The sequence below is a fragment of the Populus trichocarpa genome, chromosome 1 (assembly GCF_000002775.5).
Source record: "Populus trichocarpa isolate Nisqually-1 chromosome 1, P.trichocarpa_v4.1, whole genome shotgun sequence".
NCBI lineage: Eukaryota > Viridiplantae > Streptophyta > Magnoliopsida > Malpighiales > Salicaceae > Populus > Populus trichocarpa.
In genome coordinates, this window is record NC_037285.2 from 19,350,682 (window position 1) to 19,371,345 (window position 20,664).

Here is a 20,664-nt window from a genome sequence, read left to right on the forward strand (position 1 = left end):
TTCTAAAAACATTAACCCTAATGGATCTAGCTTTATGGGCTGAACTAACCCAAAAACCCTAAACAAAAAAGCCCATAACCTGATCTAAACAAGCCTTGGATCCTAGCTAAAAACAAAGTATTAATTAAGCCCAAACAAGCCTTGGGTTGTAGCTAACAAAAATAAAGATAAAGCCCATAAGTCCTAGTCTTTATCTACCTAATGATCCTAGAAACCAATGTGTCATTAAATACCGCCAGCCATTCTTTTCTTGTGTAACTAAGATGAATACGGAATCCTTATAAGAAAAGAATTATGAAACATTAATGAATCCTTGCCACTTAGAAACTATGTTGAACCTATTAAAGACCCTTGTAAACCTAGAAAATTCCCAAAACAAGCTACCACATCCTTGTAGGAAAAGGATACTTGCCAAATAGAAAGCCCACAAGTCAAAAGGAAGTAAATAACAAAATTCGTACAGCCTAATCTGATCTATATCGCAAGTCCTTCCCGAACTCTAATTCACCTAAACGTTTACCCCAATATAGAAAAATACCTTTGGAATCTTCTGGTAAAGTTTTAGCTCGATCCAACGGTTGAATTTGAAGTTATGCTCAATAGCGTAAAATTGAATAGTAGAAAATTTTACGACAAAATCTAAATATGACCTTCCTTGGATCGTATCACAAAATCTCCACGGTCATTGGTCCTCTCTCAATCCAAATATAAAGAAAAACAAAAAAAAACCCAACAACTCTTTACCCTTCCTATCTGAGACCCAAAACCAACAACAAACTAACCTCTTCTTTCCATCTTCTTCCTCAAATCCAGCACCTTCCAACTCTTCCCCCTAAAAAGACAAGAAAAACCTAGACATTTGTTTTTACCAATCAGCTGTTAGCCAAAAAAAATATAAAAAAATCCAACATTGCTCTCTAAGTCACTGGCTACCACACACCAAAAACCTATTTTCCCTCATTTCACGACCAGCCTCAACAATAGTAGGCAACACCATCTCTCAAACCCTCAACACCAGCAGTAACAGTGAGTTCTCCCTCACAACAACAACTCTCTCTCTATTTCTCTCATCCAAAACAACCTCCTCCACTAGCTTCAACCACTAGCTCCTTAACATCATATTAACTCTTGTTAATAGCATATCTAACAACGCCAGCTTTAGCAGTACGCCATCATGAGCACCACCGCGAATGGCTTCTCATCTTTTATCCAAGCTACCCACTGCTCTATCTCTCTAGCAACCAGCAGTTCTTTATCTTCTCCATTCCATCCACAATAACAACTGAGAAATCGACGTCATCTCTTTGACCTCCTCCTACGATGGCATACACTCTAATTGCATCATAGTCTTGGTCTTAACAGATCTAAGAAAGAAAAGAAAAGGACCTGAAACTTTTTATGATTTGTTTCTTTGGTTTTAGTTTGCCTTTTGTTACATGGTCGGTGTAGATAGAAAGAGAAAGGTGTTGATTTAATATGCTATGTAGCCAATTAGTTGGTTACACGTGGTATTATTATATTCATGTAAATACATATTTATTATTAATAAAGCTTAATTTATCTTAATATTCATATAATATTAGATTAATGAATCTAGAGTAAAAATAAAGTCCATGAGATAAAAAAAAGTTTTGTAAAGAAAAGTATAAAGTTGTTATAATTATGAGATTTCTATTACATTAAAGCATTGTTCTTAAAATGTTCTTAGTCGATGCTCTTTTAAATACTAGACATTCATTAAAGTCATAAAGACTGATACATGCTATGTTTTTTTCTTTATAAAAAGAAATAATTATTCTCATAAGCTAAGGTATAAGGGATACGTAGAACTAATATATAGGTGCATGTTATAATACACATACATTGAACTGACCCGCATGAGAATTCCATATAAAGAAATCACCTATGTTTTTGGAAAGGCTCATGTGATGATTATGTAAGTGATCCTTAGACTTAAGATCACTAAGTCATCTTATATAGAGAATATTATATTTTGATCTTGTTACATGTTATCTTAATTGAAGTAACAAAAGGGTAGACATTGGATATAGCATGAACTATATGAAGGTACTTGAGTAATCAGGAGAAGATTCATTACCCTAGGTGAATTAGGAAAAATATTTCATCTGTTCTCAAATAATATTGACTGAGAAATCCTTGATCAATGTGGAATGAGATTTGAAAAGAGTTTCAAATCTTATTCAAACGATCAATGAGTATTATATAGAGAACAAATATGATTTAACATGGCAGATATACTCTATGTTTTAATGTTAAATCGGAACATTTTTTATGAAAGGATATTAATTACACTAAGAAACTGATCACTAAAAGGTTAAGTCAAACCACTAATGACTTTTTTAATATTTTGGGGGTCATGATATGTTGCTAGACAATGCACTTAATCTTCAAATATAAATTAATCAATTATTTAATTGATAATAAATTAAATTGTTTAATTTATTTAATTCTATTTAATTATAATTATAATTTATATTTAGACCAACATATTAGAAACTTAATAGGTCACATACATTAAGAACCATTAGTTAGAAATTAAAATGGGATGATTTGATTAAGTATGTCTTGATTAAAATATATTTTAGAAATTAAGGACTAGAATATAATTAATACATGAATTATATTTCTAGAACTAGAAAAATCAAATAAGGACTTGATTGAGTTAATTTCTAAAATTATCCTGAATTAATATGTGTATATTATAAAGGGGGTAAATTGATATTTTGCTAATTTATATGGTTTTTCAAATTACCCTATAAATAATAAGTTATGCCTCTTATTTTTATGAGTTGTTGTATGTTAAACAGAAAACTATGTATACACAAAATTAGAGTTAGCACTCGAAGCATAACAATTCATCTCTCCTAAATAGGGATTTAGGAGATTTCTCATGAGTGGTTCATGTGGATTACCGTTGGAGACCGGACAATTGAATATCTTGTGGATTGTGACAACTCAGCCTTTAAAGAATTATTCAAAGCTGAAAAAAATCAGATCTTCAAGTAATAAATCCCTAAACATCTTAGAAACTCCCGAATAATTTTGTTTCATAGTTTCTACTACGTGTATAATATTCAGGAAACCCAATAAAAGAAAAGGCACTTCAAATCCCATGGTTGGTTTTCTTCCGATGACAAAGGCGCGTGAACTCACGCACTGCCAATGGTAGTGACATGTGGATACACGCACCATCATTGTTCCAGTGGTTCTCCAACCTTTAATCCAGTAGTTCTTGGACACTCTAAACACCTTGGAAGGTCGATTCATAACCTCAAATTATTTTTTTGATAAATTAATAAAATATCGTGCACTTTAGTCGACAAAATACTTATTATTATGTATAATTCTTGGACTATTTGGACAATGTTAATTTGGTTTGATGTGTGTTTTGACTTTGAAATGACTTAAATATTTATGTTGAATTATAAGTTTATTTTTTTAGGTTGTGATTGCTTTTTTGACATTATTTGAATTTGTGTTGATTTATTAGAATTGACAAGAAATTTGAACAAAGTTCGTGAAATGAATAAGATTCGTGTGGATTTTTGGTGTTGATCAAGTTCGAGTTAATGAACAAAAATTCATTTTGAATTGATATCATGTTTAAAATAGCTAGATAAAAACATGTTATATATGTTATGCTAAACATGGTCTTAATCCAATTTCAATAAATTTTCAAATTTTTTGGAAGATCATTTTGCAATTAATTTTGAATTCCCCACATTTTCCCCCCTTATATTTAATATTTGAAATTGTGACCTATACACGAGATATTTTTTGGTATTAAATAAATTGGTTTCTTTCCACAAAAACAACAAAAATCTTTCTTTCAAAATATATAAATTTATTTCAAATTGCATATGGTCAAGTTTCTCACAAATGAAAAGAAAAATCATATTTGCATAAATAAAAAGAAAATACGAAGTATGATTTAGCATCCTTAAATAAAAAAAATACAAGAAAAATAGTTTTGTTGATATCTTTGCATGAATTTTTTAATTTAATAATCAGTTTATGAAATTTATAAGAACTTGGTCTAGATTTTAAAAATACTAAAAAAAAAGTTATTTTGTTTTTTTTTTTAAATATCAAGGATTAAGAACTTATACGTAAAACTTATTCCTGATATTGAAAGGAAAAAATGAAAAAAATCTATTTTGACTCTAGACTGGCTAAGCTTGACCCTAAAGCTATGGTCCACTCTACTAGGGTGGACTGGTTTTAACCATTAGACAAACCAACAGTCAGAAAACACAACAATATTTTAGTTTATATCAGACAGATAAACAATGTCGTTTACCTTAGATAATGTGTATTAGGTATGATACGTAATCCCTATACATAATCAATCTCCTTATCCAGACTCTAAGACCAGTTAAGGTTCATAGTTACCAAAATATTAGGTGGTAACTTTCTTTTTTTATTGATAAAAAATAAGAATTTCTTATTATTTCCACTCATCACCACAAAGATCATGATTCAAGAGGATGTTCACCACAACGCGCTTCACACGTTATACAATATTAACAACAACAACAACAACAATAATAATAATAATAATAATAATAGATTGTACACAACCCAAATCTTCTATCTATTATTCAATGATTAATTCAACGAGAATGACTATGAAAATATCATAAATGTGAGGGGGGGCTGAACAGGGTGTTTGTTTTTGAGGTGGAGGTGGAGTTTTGTGTGTGGGACCCATCAAAAAAGCTAAGAAAAGCAATAAAAAATAGTTTTTATGGTTGAGTTTTGTGCATAAATGGATTGTACCTAACCTCAAACTCAACCACAAAAGGCTATAAAACAAACACACAGTTCAATCTTGAATCTTCTTCAATAATCTGATAGAATCAGGTCAAATTCAAATTTCAGTTGCCACGTGCTATCAAAGTTTAAATTCTCGAAAGGGTTGAATATTGAGAACCATGACTAGTAGTATTCTTCATTCGACTTCTTCAGCTCCTTTTGCAACCATCAATTTAGTTCCATTTGGAAATACCGCCCTAGTGTTTCTACAATTCGGCAAATAAGTCTGTTTTGAAAAAGTTATGTTCAGATTTTATCCTATATTTCCAGAATTTGGTTAATCCAACATACTCAAACTAAATTGCTTTGAATTGCAATATGACAACCAATTATAATTTCGATTTAACTAAATTAAAACTATTCTAGAAGATAAAGTCTCAAGAATCTCAGATTAAAAAGATCCAAAAATAACTAGTCATACACTGGTGAAGATTTATTTGCTCATTTCATTTAAATAAGGACAAAAGGAAGATACTACTGGCAGAGACTGATCATCCTCCCACCTAAATTGTATGGAATGGGCAAATGGCATTTGGTGTCAGTAAAGCTTGCTTGATGATCCTAGAGACAAAAGAATCAGTAACCCAAAAGGAATAAAACATTCAAGTTTCAAGCATTATAAAGAATCAATTGAAAAATTGCATTGAAAGTTTCAACAGCTCCTTCCCACCAAGATCTACGTAAAACTACATTCACCTTGAACCTAGTGGCAAATACTGAAAATCCTTTACGTTTTGCTGTAGAAGAGCTACAATCGCATTTTCTTATGACTTCAACCCAACACAACTTGGACATAATGGCATCTTCTATTTTAGAAGATACGCTGTAAAGGGTGGAAAAAGGAATGGAATTTTCTTTTTAGGGGGGGGGGGATGAGATCTGGCTGGCCCCATAGAGAACATGTTGCTTCCTCGTGGATTCTTCAATAGCCGTTTCAGGTCAACGATATAACATAGCAAGTGCTGCAGGTTGAAGGCATTTGAAATGCAAATATTGTTGTAGCCTCCACCTAACTCGGTGGGAAAGGAAAAGAAATCTTCTCCAACAGCATTACATTTCTTCCGTGGATCTCTTTACGCATAGTACATGTATAAGCTGTTTGCGGCAGCGCAGGCAATGGAATTTTCAGTTGGATGCCATGCTAGGTGAAGCAACTTCGTGGTGAAATCAAAAGAATTTCCATTTGCATCAACTCCTGGGCCTTCTGCTCCTGTTAGTGAGTGATCTCCAGATTAATATAATAAAAACAAGTTGTTAGGATAACAAAAGAACATGGAAGAGGGGTGCAAGGTAGGAAGGAAGAAGAGGAAAAGTGAAGGTACTGACCCCGTCTTACAACACGTGTTATGCTGCTTAGGGATCTTGAAGGCCTTGAAGGGGTCTGGACTTGTCTCCTAATATTGTAATTCAAGATTTATAAGATATCCCATATTAACTATCATTGGTTTCAATCTCACTGTTCTATCAATCAGAAACTACCTCATTGGATTTTTGCTGGCTTCTAAAGTTGATGCCTCAGTACTTCCCGGGGCACAACCAAACACTCGGAACAGATTGCTTTGGACATGAAAAGAAATAACATATTATGGCACATGGAGAGATGATGTCAATAACAATAATACAGTCACCAGATGTATGGACATGTAAGAACCAGACCTGTAGGAGCCTGTTGCAACTCGCAATCCATCACCACTCGAACAACACTCAAATTTATCAAAGATGGAATCGTTTTCATATAAATCACACAACTGGGTAAATTCAAAAAATATAATAATTAGAATGGACACGGCTTAACAAAGAAAATTTTCAGGTTAAGCTGTCTAAAGAAAGGAATCTCACCTTTGGTCTTAAATATTCATGAACCTGGAAGGTTGCAACTGGACCTGAATCCATATTGATATCCCACAGCTACAATAAAGAAAATAGACAACTGAGAATAAAAAAAAAATTCAAACTTAACATCAAGAGGACATGCATGAATAACTTCTTTAGGTATCATGAAAATAAAATCAACCACTCTAAAAACTAGGTTGTAGTTTTTTTAAACATTCGCACAAAGCCAAACCAGAAGTAATAGAAAAAAAATGACATACGTTTGATATTTTTGAGATATTTTTCAGTTTTTTTAAAAATCTTTCAAGAAAATAGAAAACTATACAGATTGTTTTTACCAGATAAATGTTTTTTTCTTGGAAAACTTGGTTTCTAATTTTAGCAAGTCTAGAAAGATGAGTTTTTCCCTTTTTTTACTCATTCCCATATTCCAATAGACAAATATACTAAACCAAACATTTTAAAGTTAGGGAAAAACAATTTCTCGGAACAGATGAATTGAAAAAAAAAGGAGAACAAATAAGAAAGTCCCTATAATGTACTCATGCCCTCCAAACATGTGAAATTAACAAGTCCAAGTAGAATAAAAATCTCTAACATTACAAAATAACACGGCATGCATCATCAATCCAAACTCTTTCCATCATCCAGAAATCTGCATCTTTATCAGCTAGTATAATGTATGCCTAACATTGTTCTTTGATCAAAATGGCTTCAAGGTAAACAAGGTTTCAGTGTTGACCAGCTTGCAAAAATGCTTAATTTATCATAAAATTTCATACAGTAGTACCCATTTTCCCTGAATCAACTATCTTTGCCACCATAGCATACACTGAAAAACATGATCAAGTAAGCAAAAAGAAAAAACAGTTTTAGAATGCTCCAACATGCAGTCTCCCAACATTTTTTTTTCCTTTATTGTTTTTCAGATTATAATGTGAGAAGTGCCATCCTCACAATTTTATGTACAGAATATCCTATTATGTACTTAATGTCAAATGTCTTAGAACCTTGTTACAGACATAACCTCCTCTGTCTAGCTTACAGCAACAGTTAATAGAAGAAACAAATTTGCAGGAAACAAACAATTTCTATCTCTAGACATTTAGCTTGATGAATATTGCATAGTTGGAATTATACTGTTTGGACATCCTATGGATTGCAGAGATGGATATTTCTTCTATGCATAAAACGCATAACAGAGCATGCTTAAGAGGCCAGTTTTATTCAATAACCCTTGACTCCTATGACTATTTGAATCCAAAAGACATACAACAAATTCAATGAAAAAAATATGAACCAAAACCTTTGCAATTATATCAACCCAAACCTTAAGAGTCATGTAATCACGACTAAGTATATGTCTTCCATCCCTTGCAAATTTAATATCAGAGATTGAGGCAATTATTTCTGTAAAAAATGATCTGGAGCCTGGTGCCTCTGGTTCCTCAAACCTGTGTAAGTAGATGATGTTACTGGAGGGCTGTTTATAGTATTGAAACAAGACTTCCACAAAAGCCAGTAAAAACACTTACAATTTGGCATGAGAGTCACACAAAGCTGATTGTCGCATATCAATGAGTCGGATTGAGCCTTTTGAACTGCTGTATGCTAACATATTGCAATGGCTGGGGTGGAATTCTGCTGATGTTATAACCTCTGCAGGTATAAGTGTACAGGTTGAGACATCAAGTAGAGTATCAGCAATACAGATACTTAGCAGTTGAAACCAGTGTTGTCAAGAGGCGCTGAGGCGCTCCAGACGAGGCGAGGTGAGGCCCCAACACTTTTATTAGCCTCAGGCGTTGGATTTCAATGAGGCGTCGCCTAGGCGAGCACCTTGTGAGTGGGTTGTGCGAGGCGCTAAGGCTAGCGCCTGCTTGAAGTTCTTCCTTTTCTGTTGGATTTTTCTTTTTTTATTATTTTACCACAAGAAACAACTTAGGGGTATTTTTGTAAACAAACAAAGAATAGGGTAAAAAAATCATTAAAGTGGAAGACAAACAGACAATGAAGGACACTTAGGCCCTATTTGTTTGCTGGAAAGTAATTTCTTTTTGGAAAGTGGTTTTCTTGGAAAGTGAATTCTTTTCCGATGTTTGGTAATGTCATGGAAAATAAGTTGGAAAACACTTTCCAATGTTTGGTTATGTTATGGAAAATACACTGAAAAATAACTTATTAATGTTTTATTTTTTTTCAAGTTTATTAAAATAATGAGGAACAAATCTTACAAATTAAAAAGTTGAATGAGAATGAAATTGAAAAAAATCTAATTTCATAAATTATCTCAAATAAAATAAATAATAATCAAAATAATGGAGATCAAATCTAACAAATAAAAAAATTGAAAGATGATGAAATTAAAATAATTATAATTATAATTTCATAAATTATTTCAAATAAAATAAGTAACAATCAAAAGAATGAGCATCAAATTTGATAGATAAAAAATTTCAATTAAAAAAATGATAAGAGAAAAGCAAATAACAATCATAAAAATAAGGACCAAAATTAATATAAAAATCAAATTAAATCAAATTTTAAGGGATGAAATTAAAAAAAAAAATCAAACAAAATATATATCAATTAAAAGTTTGAGGACCAAATTTGATATAATCAGCAAATAATATGATATTTCTAAATTTTTCACAACTTCTGAAAAGTGTTTTTCGCTCAAAATAAAAAGAAAACACTTTCCTGGAAATCAAGCCAAATTTTTCTTTGACTGGAAAGTGTTTTCCGTTGAACAACTTTCCTAATGGCAAACAAACACAGGAAAGTTTGGAAAGTGGTTTTCAAAAAACCACTTTCCGGGCAAACAAACGCACCCTTAGAAGAGAAACACCAACCACACTTTCTTTTTTCAACAGTGAGAGTCGAAGAACAACACATCTGTACAGTTAATACTTTATTTTTTTCTAAACAACTGCAATATAGTTTGAGAGATGAGGATTTCGATTATAATCATGAAATGAAGGATATGGAGGATTCAAGTGCAGGAGAGGAAAGCATGCATGGAGATGTTTTTGAAGATTAACGAATAATGATGATGACATTTAATTTTTCTTTTTAATCTATTTGGCTACTTACTACTTTAAATTATCTTTTTTTTTAAGGGTGAAAAATATGACTTTATATGACCATGTTATGGTATTTTATATTTTCCTTTGATTTTCTAATGATGTAATCTTAATTGGGAAGATATATATATATTTTAGATTTAAATAATATAATATAATATTATTTTTTTTAATTTATAGCATATCGCCTTGGTTCATTCAGGCGAGTGCCTAGGTATGCACCTAGCGCCTCGGGCATTTTACAAGCTCGGCACCTTTTGGTGTCTTTCGCCTTTGACAACACTGGTTGAAACAATCAATTACTCAACCATAGGGGGGAAAAGCTGACAGTATATATTGTCCAATAACTATTCATGAATTCATGAATTCAAACGGGGATGCCAAGTGAGTTCCAGAAAGTAAAACATAAAAACCAGAATTCTCAAAATTTGATCAAAAGTACGTGGATCACACAAATTTATATAATTAATACAATCAGCATCAGAGACCAAGAGGCTTACCAGTTAAATCCTCCATATTTGCAGGTTTGACATCACAAATATTGAAACTTTGGTTGCTGATTTCCAAATTCCAAAGATTTATTCGGAGGTCATCAGCTGATATAAAAGTTTCACCATCACTGGAATATATCACAGTGTAGGAAGATTAGTGAAATTTCAATAAAACCATACCAATATCAGACAAGCTAGGAAAAACCAAGAGAAATGCTCCAGTACAATCTCTCATTATGTGTTCCACATAGAGGCAATGAACAAAACTAGCAAGTCTAGAAACCCACAATATGCAACTTCTAGCACAACAGAGGCAACTAAAACACAAAGCACTAGCCAAAACCAAGCAATTCACATGCACAGTGCAATTTTGTTCTTCAAAAATGACAAATTTAACACATGAAAAAAGGTAAAATTAAGAAAGAAAAAAACTAAGGCAAGCCACCAGCATAAAGGCACTAAATCCTAACAGCATTTATAGCTCAAATGTCCTCTGATTTAATGTGTGAGATAATTAGCTCACCGCTTTGAGAATAAACACCAACTTTCCAAACCTGCAGAAGGGTTCCTAGAATCTTCAAAGATCATTTCATTTTGAGGCAACTGTAATGGGATAGAATTATGGTTTACACTTTTTTTTATGGGGGTATCAGGAGGCTTAAAATGATTTTTTTTGCTGTACTCAGCAAGATTGAGTGCACCCTTGGCATGTTTCTTTATTTTGTTTCTTCAACTTCAGAGGATATCTTATTCTCCTAATTGTTCCTCTGTACTATTCTCATTCTTATATTGTCTATCTTAAAAAATATGAGCCACAACACTGTTATTTTCATTGGTCAAAGCATTCCAAATAAAAAATAAAGTACACTAAACCAATTCTTGTCAGTCTCCATCTCCGTCCCCTATTTAGTCCATGGGACTCGTAACATTACAAGGAAAAGAGCACCTTACGGACCAAATGTGCTACAAGCACACAACAATAAAATAAACAAGACAACTGCTGCTGCTCTTTTATCACAACGTCACTTTTTCTTAAGAGAAAATCTGTGGATTCCAAGTAGTAATGATGGATTTCCATCGTCAATAAGGAAAGAGAAAATAATGTAAATGTGTAGACAAAGTATTGAAGTTTATCATAGTACAATAATGAACCCAAGAACCAAACAATTACAGAAACTTTAGAAGAGCAACACCTACTGAAACCAAATGCAAATAAAAGTTCCAAACAACCATAAAAGAAAAGGAATAACCTGTTGTTTGAAATTGAATTAATATGATAGTCATGCGCATGGGCATACACCCTTCGACATCTAGCCATCAAGCTTGTCTCGTTGCTAGTCACCTAAGGGTCACATAAGAGTTAGATCCACATAAGATGATACAAGCATTTCAGAAAAAAATTTCCTTTTAACACCACCACCCACACCAACATTCCCCCTAATCCTGCCTGAAACGGGAAAATAAAAGGACTTCTAGGATTAGATTCCTGTCTCGTATATTTTTAAAAAAAAAATATTAAAAGGCACTCATAGAAGGAACAGGGGGAACCAACTTCATCTAAATTTCATTCAGGAACCACATTGCATAAAACACTGCACCAATAACATAGAAAGCTTACATAATCAATTGAAAGCATTGTTCCTTGGACAAGGAGACCATTAAGAAAGCAATATTCATATGATGTATAATCATGGTCATATGTGAAAAGTGGAGATATGTGAAAATTCTTTCAGAGTGTTTAGTTGCTTTAGATTTCATTTGGTCTTCAGCTGTTATGTGATCTAATTGTTAGGATTTCCTTCAGTTTTTTGAGCATTGTGGATTTTGGTTATCATTGAATAACAGTCTGTTTCGAAAGATGCCAAGCTTTTTCATATGGTCTGTTCTACTGTGTATTCATCTTTCCATTTTAAAGTCTTAAGGCCTGTTATTTCTTTTCTCTCCTGTGATTTTTCATGAATGGCCCTTTCCTACATGGTACATTTGAAGTGAGAAAAACAAGGTTTGACTTCCATTTATACATTAGCAAATCAATTGACCAGGTTTTAAAGTAATGAAAAATTCTATATTAAAAGTTACATAGGGGAACCAATCCATTAAAAAAATTGCACTTCCTGCTCTTTTAGGTATTAGCATGTTTATTTTCGATTTTTTCAAAAAATATGAGAAAACTGGAGATAATTTTACTTATTTCAAAAACACAACCAATTCACAGAGGAAAAAAAAAAGACTTGTTTAACTAAAATTACCACAGGTAAACGCAATGATGGAAAACCCCCAGGTGAAATGCTCAAGTCATTGCTTGGTAAATTGTGTGACTTGTCTCCTCCATTTGCAAGATATTGTTTACCAATACTTGAATTACTTGAACTGGCAACGCCACCATTTCCTACAGCTTTTGAAGGGTCCACATTCATCTCAGAAATTTTCTTCACCTTCTTTTCTTGGACCTGTACAATTCTCATAAAAAAATATCAAATAAATAAGTGGACAAGAATGTAGCAACCATAGATCAAAAATCAATAAAAATATCACTTGAAGCAGTAAGGACAATGTGTTGATATATGAGATATCCCACAAATGTCTCTTTTGATACATCTAGCCATCATGATTAGAAGCCCACATTTGAGCACAGATTATGAAAATCCATCTGCATATATTCCTGGTGATGCCTGCTACCCATTCAACCTCTCTAAAGCAACACCCAGACTAATTACAGGGTCATGATTAGAAGCCCACATTTGAGCACAGATTATGAAAATCCATCTGCATATATTCCTGGTGATGCCTGCTACCCATTCAACCTCTCTAAAGCAACACCCAGACTAATTACAGGGTCAATAATATAGTTCTATATCATGCACTAAGTTGCAGTGTTTCTATAAAGCAGCAAATCAGTACCAACCTATATGCACTTGACACATCAAGGAGGCACCATAGCATGCCATGCACAGTTTGATATACATACTCCCATTTAAGCTATATCTAGACACTGTTGCATGCATGATTTATTGAATGGACAAATTCAAAGACAAACCAAAACTTAATTAAGAACTTTGATAAACATTGCCTCAAAGCAGATCAACTTAAAAAGTGATTATATGTATTCTCTCAATATGCCATGTGTACACAACAAGCATCCTGGCCACTGGCCAGGTAGCTCAATAACAAACTAGGTAGTTGAAAATGCTGTAATGAGCTCGCAAGCAGACATGATAAATGAAAAGTGCAAGGTCTTTCATCAAGCTTCAAGATAAGGTTCCTTTCCTACCTTCCAATACTTGATGGTTTTATCATTAGTAGATAGGAGAAAGAGAGCACCATTGGCTGTTTGGCACCATCTGATTTTGTTGATTTTCTCCTCTATTTCTAAGCTCTTGAGATAGTCAAACTGACCGCAAAAAAAATTGAACACACAAGAGTGAATGTTCGAAGCGTGGTCTGAAAAAATGCATCTGAAATCAAGCCAGGAATAAAAGACAGAAAATAATACCTCAGGTTCATGGCTCTGAAATTCTGTTTTATAACGAAACTCGGGGTGCCTACTAATTGGGTAACCCATCCTCTCCAGATCCCTTCTGGATCCGCCATGCTACACATTAGAGAACGAAATCATCATGATGCTGCCGCTAGCAGGACAATAAATCCACTAACAAGAAACAATTAGCAAAAGCATATCAATATTGGATTTTACAGGTGAAGCTATAAAAGGAAGAAAGAACACACATCCTTAGTGTCAGTCCTCTCAAAGAGAACCACGCGGCCTCCACGGTCACCAGTAGCAAGATGATCACCAGATCTATCAAATTCAATAGCTGAAATAATATCAACTGCGGAAAGAAACACAAAACAAGATTTGAGGAATTTTATCACATGTCCTGCCATACAGCTGTGAAGAATATTATGTAGCAAAAACGAAATATATGATCTTGTTGAAAAGAGGCATAACAAACAAATGAACAAACACATAAGCAAAGAACATATGCAGCATGAAAATAAGAATAAGAAAAACCAAAATCGTTATCATTGATGCCCAGATAAAGAAAGAAGCTACGGGCTCTCGATGAGCAGCAGATTGGAACAGGATCCAATAGGACACCAACACAACTCCTAGGATGGATAGCCCTTTGCACTTGCTGGAGGTACACAGTATGGTAAGCATTTGTTTGCATAAACAAAAGATAATATAAGAAATAATTTAACCTTTTCTCCCAATGTTGCAGAATCTTTTGCTAAAATTCATTTGTTCCGGCAACAGATAACCAAACTCAAGACTCCACCACATACAGTTGTACTTTACAACCAAACAAACAGCCATTCTATTTCCCTGAGCACCAAACAGAAAATTCACAAGGGCAATAACAATCAAATACTCAAAGTATAACAGTGATGGCACAATTCTGCAACTCCATCCTTCTTGAACCAAAAGGAGACATCAAAGGTAAGTTTCTCGAAAAAGTCTCGTCTGATGAAGTCATGCTAGAATCAACATCAATCTTTTCCAAATGAAATAAAGTAGCTTTGAAGACCACTCTGTGATGGAATCCTCCTAGAGAAATTATAGTGATTTCTTAGGTAGAAATACATACTTTCAGCAACAAATTGTCAGCGTAAGTCCATACTCCCTGAGCACTGAACAAGACTCTCTGTTCCTTGTTTAAATAAGGATATACAATCCTATCTTCTACATCAAGTCCTCAATAGAAGAAACTATCAAAAGGAAACATCCATTTCTCAAGGTCACTCTTTACCGAATTACCTCAAAGTCATAAACCTTGGCATCCCAACTGCTGGCAGTCAGCTTTGGCACTTGCTACTGGTCATTATGTTTATTCTTATAGCTCCATCATCTCATCTGCAATGTAATGAGTTTTAGACATGCAACCGTCATGGAAAACATTGCACTCTTCAAAGCTACAGTTCATGCAAAGATGCAAGTCAAGACTGTTCCAAATGTTATTTCCCAAAATCCTGCTTCAGTGGAAACATAACTGGATTGCTCCTTCATTTCATCTTAATTTAAATAACTTCTAATAATCCTTCTTCATGTTCAAAGATTTCATTCCACTTCAGCAATGAATGGGACACAGGATCCCCACAACCTGCCTCTTTTCATACCCTCTCGAGCTTTAAAAATTATATACATGTTCCTTTTTTCTGGAATTTCATCCATCTCGCCATCATCAGATTGTATCCAAATTCAATAACTCATTATATAGTGATATCTCTTGACAAACCACCAATGACATGTCTTCTATGGGGTTTCTTTCTAGTAAAACTCCTCCATATCTGAGAAACACTTTATTTTAATTTCCACAAGTTTGGAAACGATGCAGAAAAATCCATTCAGTTTAATCTCAAACCTATCCAAATCAAGCAACATCCAGGGACATTGACGCAAAAATAAAACTAAAAAAACTAAAGCTCTATTCAACTCTAAAGAAGTCTCTCCAGATCTCTACAAACGCTGTTCTTGAACTATGAATAAGAAGACAAAACAACAAAACATAAGTCTATCACTGAACCTGCCCTACTCACATGTATGCATATGTAAAATGTATCAACTATCAACCGAAGAAATTACTATCCACATAAACATAAAAATCAATACATTTCACTAAATCAGACATATCAACCATTGGTTATACAGTATCATTAAGATCCAAACTATAACCATTAAGTTCTCCACTCACTTCACCAAGCTCACTAGACTACTACTACTACTGCTCGATTAATTAACGTATAAAAAAATTGGAATCAGTAACTCTACTAGTTCAAATCACAACAAAAAATATTCATTGACCCACTACTCGATTAATTAAAGTATCTCACAAATGGGAATCAGTCACTCTAATTGTTCAAATGACAACAACAAAAAAACAACTCATTGACCCACAAACCAAAACACAATATCTGAATGACCCCCGATCCATTTCGGATCCAAAACCCAAAAACCAACCCTAATTAGCAAAACCCAAACCAAATATTATGTGGATCCAAATGAATAACATATTACCTTCTTGTACTTCTTCACCGGCTGTTCGTTCACCGAATACCTGAGAGAATTTCCACTCTAGAGGCTGTGGTGGACTTGCCGGAGCTTCAGCGACTTCATCGCCACCGTTCATTTTGTTTAGACGATCAGAAATCAAATAGACCAGATTAACTCTCAGACCCAGTCAAATCAACCATTCAGTCAGTGAGAATTAAAAAAAAAATCGCATCTTTCAACTCAATATTAGAAACCCACCAAAACCCATCCTCGACATTTTCATTTCTTAAATGAGAGATGTATTTTGTACTAATAATAATAGTTCAACCATTGAAAGAGAGCTCTCTCCCATTCGCCTCTCCTCTCTCTTTTTTTTTTTATGGTTGGGTGTGGCTTCTTCTTTTTTTACCTTTCTATTTCTCTGCCTAAATGAGAAAAATAAAATTTCACACTCTCTCTCTATATAAAAAATTATATATATATATACACACACACACACACCAAAATAAACAAGAAGAAAGAAAGAAAGAAAAAGGTTTGTCTTTGTTTGTAAAAGGAGAAAATGGGGATTTTAGTGGTGTTTATTTAAAAAAAATGAAAAAAAAGAAAAAAAAGTGGTGGTATAAATTGACCAGGGAGAATAGGAAGCATGACAACCAAATACTAGGCTTTGATATTTGTTCCTGGGACTCTTTTTATCTTTTAGCTCAATGAGACTTTCAGCAGATCATAGCATCAAACGGTTGTGATGAGAAATAGCACCGGAAAAACCTAACTTATGACCGAGGTTTGTTGGTTTTGCCAAAAACTGGTGTTGTCTTTTCTTCCTGCATTTGGTTTTGCTGTTTGACTATTGAATTACTTGTTTGTAGCCCACACATTGCATGGTTAATTGGTTATTATTATTATTATTTAAAATAATATTTCTTCGAGAAGAGACTGTTTATTTTTAAAATAAAATACAGGTTCACTTGAAAAATAAGTTAATATACTATGAACAAAAGAAAAGGAAGATTATATATGTGATTAATGTTATATTGTTATTCTTAAAAATTTGGAATAGAAGTTAATTCTAACCATGAATTAGAAAACAAAAATATGATGACTCCTAAAATAATTCACAATGTCATGATGTAAACAAATACAGTGATGATAGTATATTACGATGATAATATTATAACATGATATCGACAATATTCATAATAAAAACAAGATTAAAAGTAAAGATAATGATTAATAATAGTGGTGTAAAATGATGGTGGTTAAAATTTTTTAATGATATTTTAAATAATTTATTAATAAAAATGGTATAGACAAATGGGGTTTTTCCAAGCCTACACTCTTAGGCTTTTCTTAAGGCCATGCATGTTAGGCCACTCAGGCCTTACACTTGGTTTGGCCTTCTTTTTATATTGATTATTTGTTGAATTTTTTATTTAATTTTTTTTTTAATTTTGAAATTGTTCTTCAAATTTTTTATATCATATAATTAAATAATAAAAAATTTATTAAACCTAATGAAATCTATGACCTAGTTAATCGATTTAGCGAGTTAACCCAAGATTACTCAAATCAATTCAATATGTAGACGTCTCAATATTTTTTTAAACATCTCACTTTGGATTTTTTATTAAAAGCCAAAAAGACATTTTTTTTTTGTTATTTGGTTTTTTTTATCCTTTGATTTTTTTTCTTTTGACCCACTAAGTCAACTGGGTAATGTCAAAACAACTCTCACATTACTTAATTTAAATATAAGTTAGGCAACGAGTCGGGTTAAGAGTTATCAAATTTGACCCATTAAACTAGGTTTTAGACAATATTAAAAAGTTTCTTGTAACTTAGATATAATGTTTTTACATTAAAAAAAATTAATCTAACTCACAACATAACCCGCAAGATTTAACCTCATAAAAATCTATTGATGTAGACTAATATAATGAATAGTTAAAATACCTAGACAAATCATATTTTAAGGGAGCCACAGTTGAAAACATTGTTTGCACCAAACTTTAAGGGACCAAACTCTATCATCTTTATATATATATTGAATGGGCTTGGGCTTATGGCTTAAAAGGGTGTTTTTACTTTGAGCCTTCTCATTCTTAGTCTAATAGAATAAACAGAAAGATCAAGCTTAAGTGTTGTATATATATAAGGGTGTTTTTACTTTGAGCCTTCTCATTCTCAGTCTAATAGAATAAAGAGAAAGATCAAGCTTAAGTGTTGTTTATATATATATATATATATATATATATATATATATATATATATAATTAACATATGTTAAACCTTGTGAGAAAAATATTATAGCTAAAATATTTGATAATTATCTTATAAATTATTGTGATTTAGAGTAATGATTTTTTAAAAATTTTAAATTTGATCCTAAAATGTTTTCATTTCACAATTGAGTCTAAATTAGTACTTAATTGCATTTTATTTTTTTTAAAGATTGAATTGAAAATCAAAGGGCTTGAAAAACGTGGTTAAACTAGGTTGTGACTTTCAAATTTGTTTACAAAATACATTTGAGTCTCTCATCTTTTTTAGCTATTAGATGACCAGACCCTCTAATTTTAGAAAAATTAATTTCGGTATCAAACTATATTGTAGCTAAAATCTTTGATCATCCTCTCACAAATCACCGTGGATTGTAGCAGTGATTTTTTTCAAAATTTTCAATTTCATCCTAAAATGTTTAATTTGCACAATCGAGCCCCAATTAGCACCCAATTGCATTTAAAAAAAAAGATTAAATTGAAAATCAAAGGGCTGGAGTGAAAAGCATAGGTAAAATAAGTTGTGGCTTTCAAATTTATTTGAAAAATACATTTGAGACCCTCACCTTTTTTAGCTATTAGGTGACCAGTCCCTCTAATTTTAAAAAAATTAATTTTGGTATCAAACTTTATTTTCATCATTTTTAGTTCTTTTTTTATGGGAAGAGAAAGAGAGAGGGGATTGCCAGATTCTGGCCTAGAAAGAAAGTTGTTGCGACGATTCTGACCACCAAAATAGTAGATTTTTGTTCTCAATGGTTTCATATGATGAGTGGAGTTCAAATTGGGTATTTTTTTTTCCTTGAAAGTGTCTAAAAATAGATCTGAGCACGGGAAGATTTTGGGTTTCAGGTTAATTTTGGGTTCTAAAGTGATTTTTTGCGCTTTTGAATATTATAGATTGATTTAACAAGGTTTATAAGATGTTTTCTATGTGTTTTTGGTTGAAAATGAGTTTTCAAAAGAAAAAAAACAACCACTCTATTTTTCCAGCCACCACAATAACTAAAATATGGAGATTCTAGACGACGAGTTGTATGCTAAGGGAGCGTCGCGTCGTCAAACTAAATTTGGCAACCCCCCCAGGATGCACACGACCCTTTATTCATAGCACTTGACCTCTTTTTTTTTTTTTTTTAGGTTTTCATACATTTGCTTTTTTTATTTTAAACCTTTTTTTACATGTCTTTTTTAAAACAATTTTTTATGTTTGTATTTTACTTCTTTATGATTTTTTTTATTTATTCTTTTTTAAATAGTGATTATTTTTTAATTATATTGGATGTGTTTAATTTTTGAAGAGGTTAGTATGATTCATTTGTAATTGTTTTATATTTTTTATATATTAAATTTATTTTTAAAAATAAAAAATAATTATTTTGATAATATTTTTAATATGTGCAACCTTGTATAATGTCTTTTTTTTTATTTAATAAATTTTATATGCGTGTCGATTTCTATTATAAATTTATTTTAATAAACAAATTCATTAAACACAATTAGATAAATGACTCGTATTGCGATATTAAATACTCAGATCTATATTGTCTCTTGTTTTTTTTAATTTTGTTTTTATTTATCATTAATGACTATTTTTTTTAATTTCTTTACAGAAAGGTTCTTGATTTATTTAATTATATATATGAATAAGTTTTTTAATTTACATTTAGGGTTTTTAATGTAAAAAAACACATTGGAAAATTCTACAAGTTCATTTTTTTCTTATCATGTATTGATGTTTTCAACTTATCCTTATTTTTTAGATTTTTTATTTTTTACCTTGACCCTTCTATAAATTTGTTTTTAAATTTTACCCTTCAATCCAAGTTTATATTGTGTTTTTTTTTTTCATTTTGAACCTCATTTCTTTTCTTTTGTTAATGTTTTTATTCTTTTCAATTTAACTCTCAAATTGAAAATTTATTGTTTCCCTTTAATTTATTTTTTATTTTAATTTTAACCCTCATTCTTTTAATTATTGGTTTTTTTTTTAAGTTAAGCCATGTTTTTATTAGTCATCAAGATTGCATTTGGACCCATTAAATCAATCGATTTAATTCGGGTTAGCTCCCACGCAGTTTAATTGGAAACTTAAGTTAAACAAACAATGAGTCGAAAGTTTCAAGATTGATCCATTTGACCAGGTT

General features: G+C 32.1%; 1 protein-coding gene across 1 annotated transcript; it reads right to left on the reverse strand.

The window, feature by feature from the left end:
* Window positions 1-5,443: 5,443 nt before the first annotated feature.
* On the reverse strand, window positions 5,444-16,691 carry LOC18094825 (serine/threonine protein phosphatase 2A 55 kDa regulatory subunit B beta isoform). Its single transcript, XM_006369195.3, has 14 exons — window positions 16,260-16,691; window positions 13,970-14,073; window positions 13,737-13,835; window positions 13,515-13,634; window positions 12,493-12,693; window positions 11,494-11,585; window positions 10,253-10,371; window positions 8,205-8,328; window positions 8,000-8,123; window positions 6,676-6,744; window positions 6,493-6,584; window positions 6,316-6,393; window positions 6,163-6,230; window positions 5,444-6,046 (listed from the first exon to the last, which is right to left on the reverse strand). Exons 1-14 carry the CDS (start codon window positions 16,369-16,371, stop codon window positions 5,910-5,912), a joined length of 1,539 nt encoding a protein of 512 aa, XP_006369257.1. The 5' UTR covers window positions 16,372-16,691; the 3' UTR covers window positions 5,444-5,909.
* Window positions 16,692-20,664: the final 3,973 nt, after the last annotated feature.

Coding starts and splice junctions, on each gene's coding strand:
- LOC18094825 (XM_006369195.3), bottom strand. CDS start 16,371: ATGAACGGTGGCGATGAAGTCGCTGAAGCTCCGGCAAGTCCACCACAG. Junction 6,585..6,675: donor ATGAATATTTAAGACCAAAG/GTGAGATTCCTT, acceptor GAATTTACCCAG/TTGTGTGATTTATATGAAAA. Junction 6,047..6,162: donor AACACGTGTTGTAAGACGGG/GTCAGTACCTTC, acceptor ACTCACTAACAG/GAGCAGAAGGCCCAGGAGTT.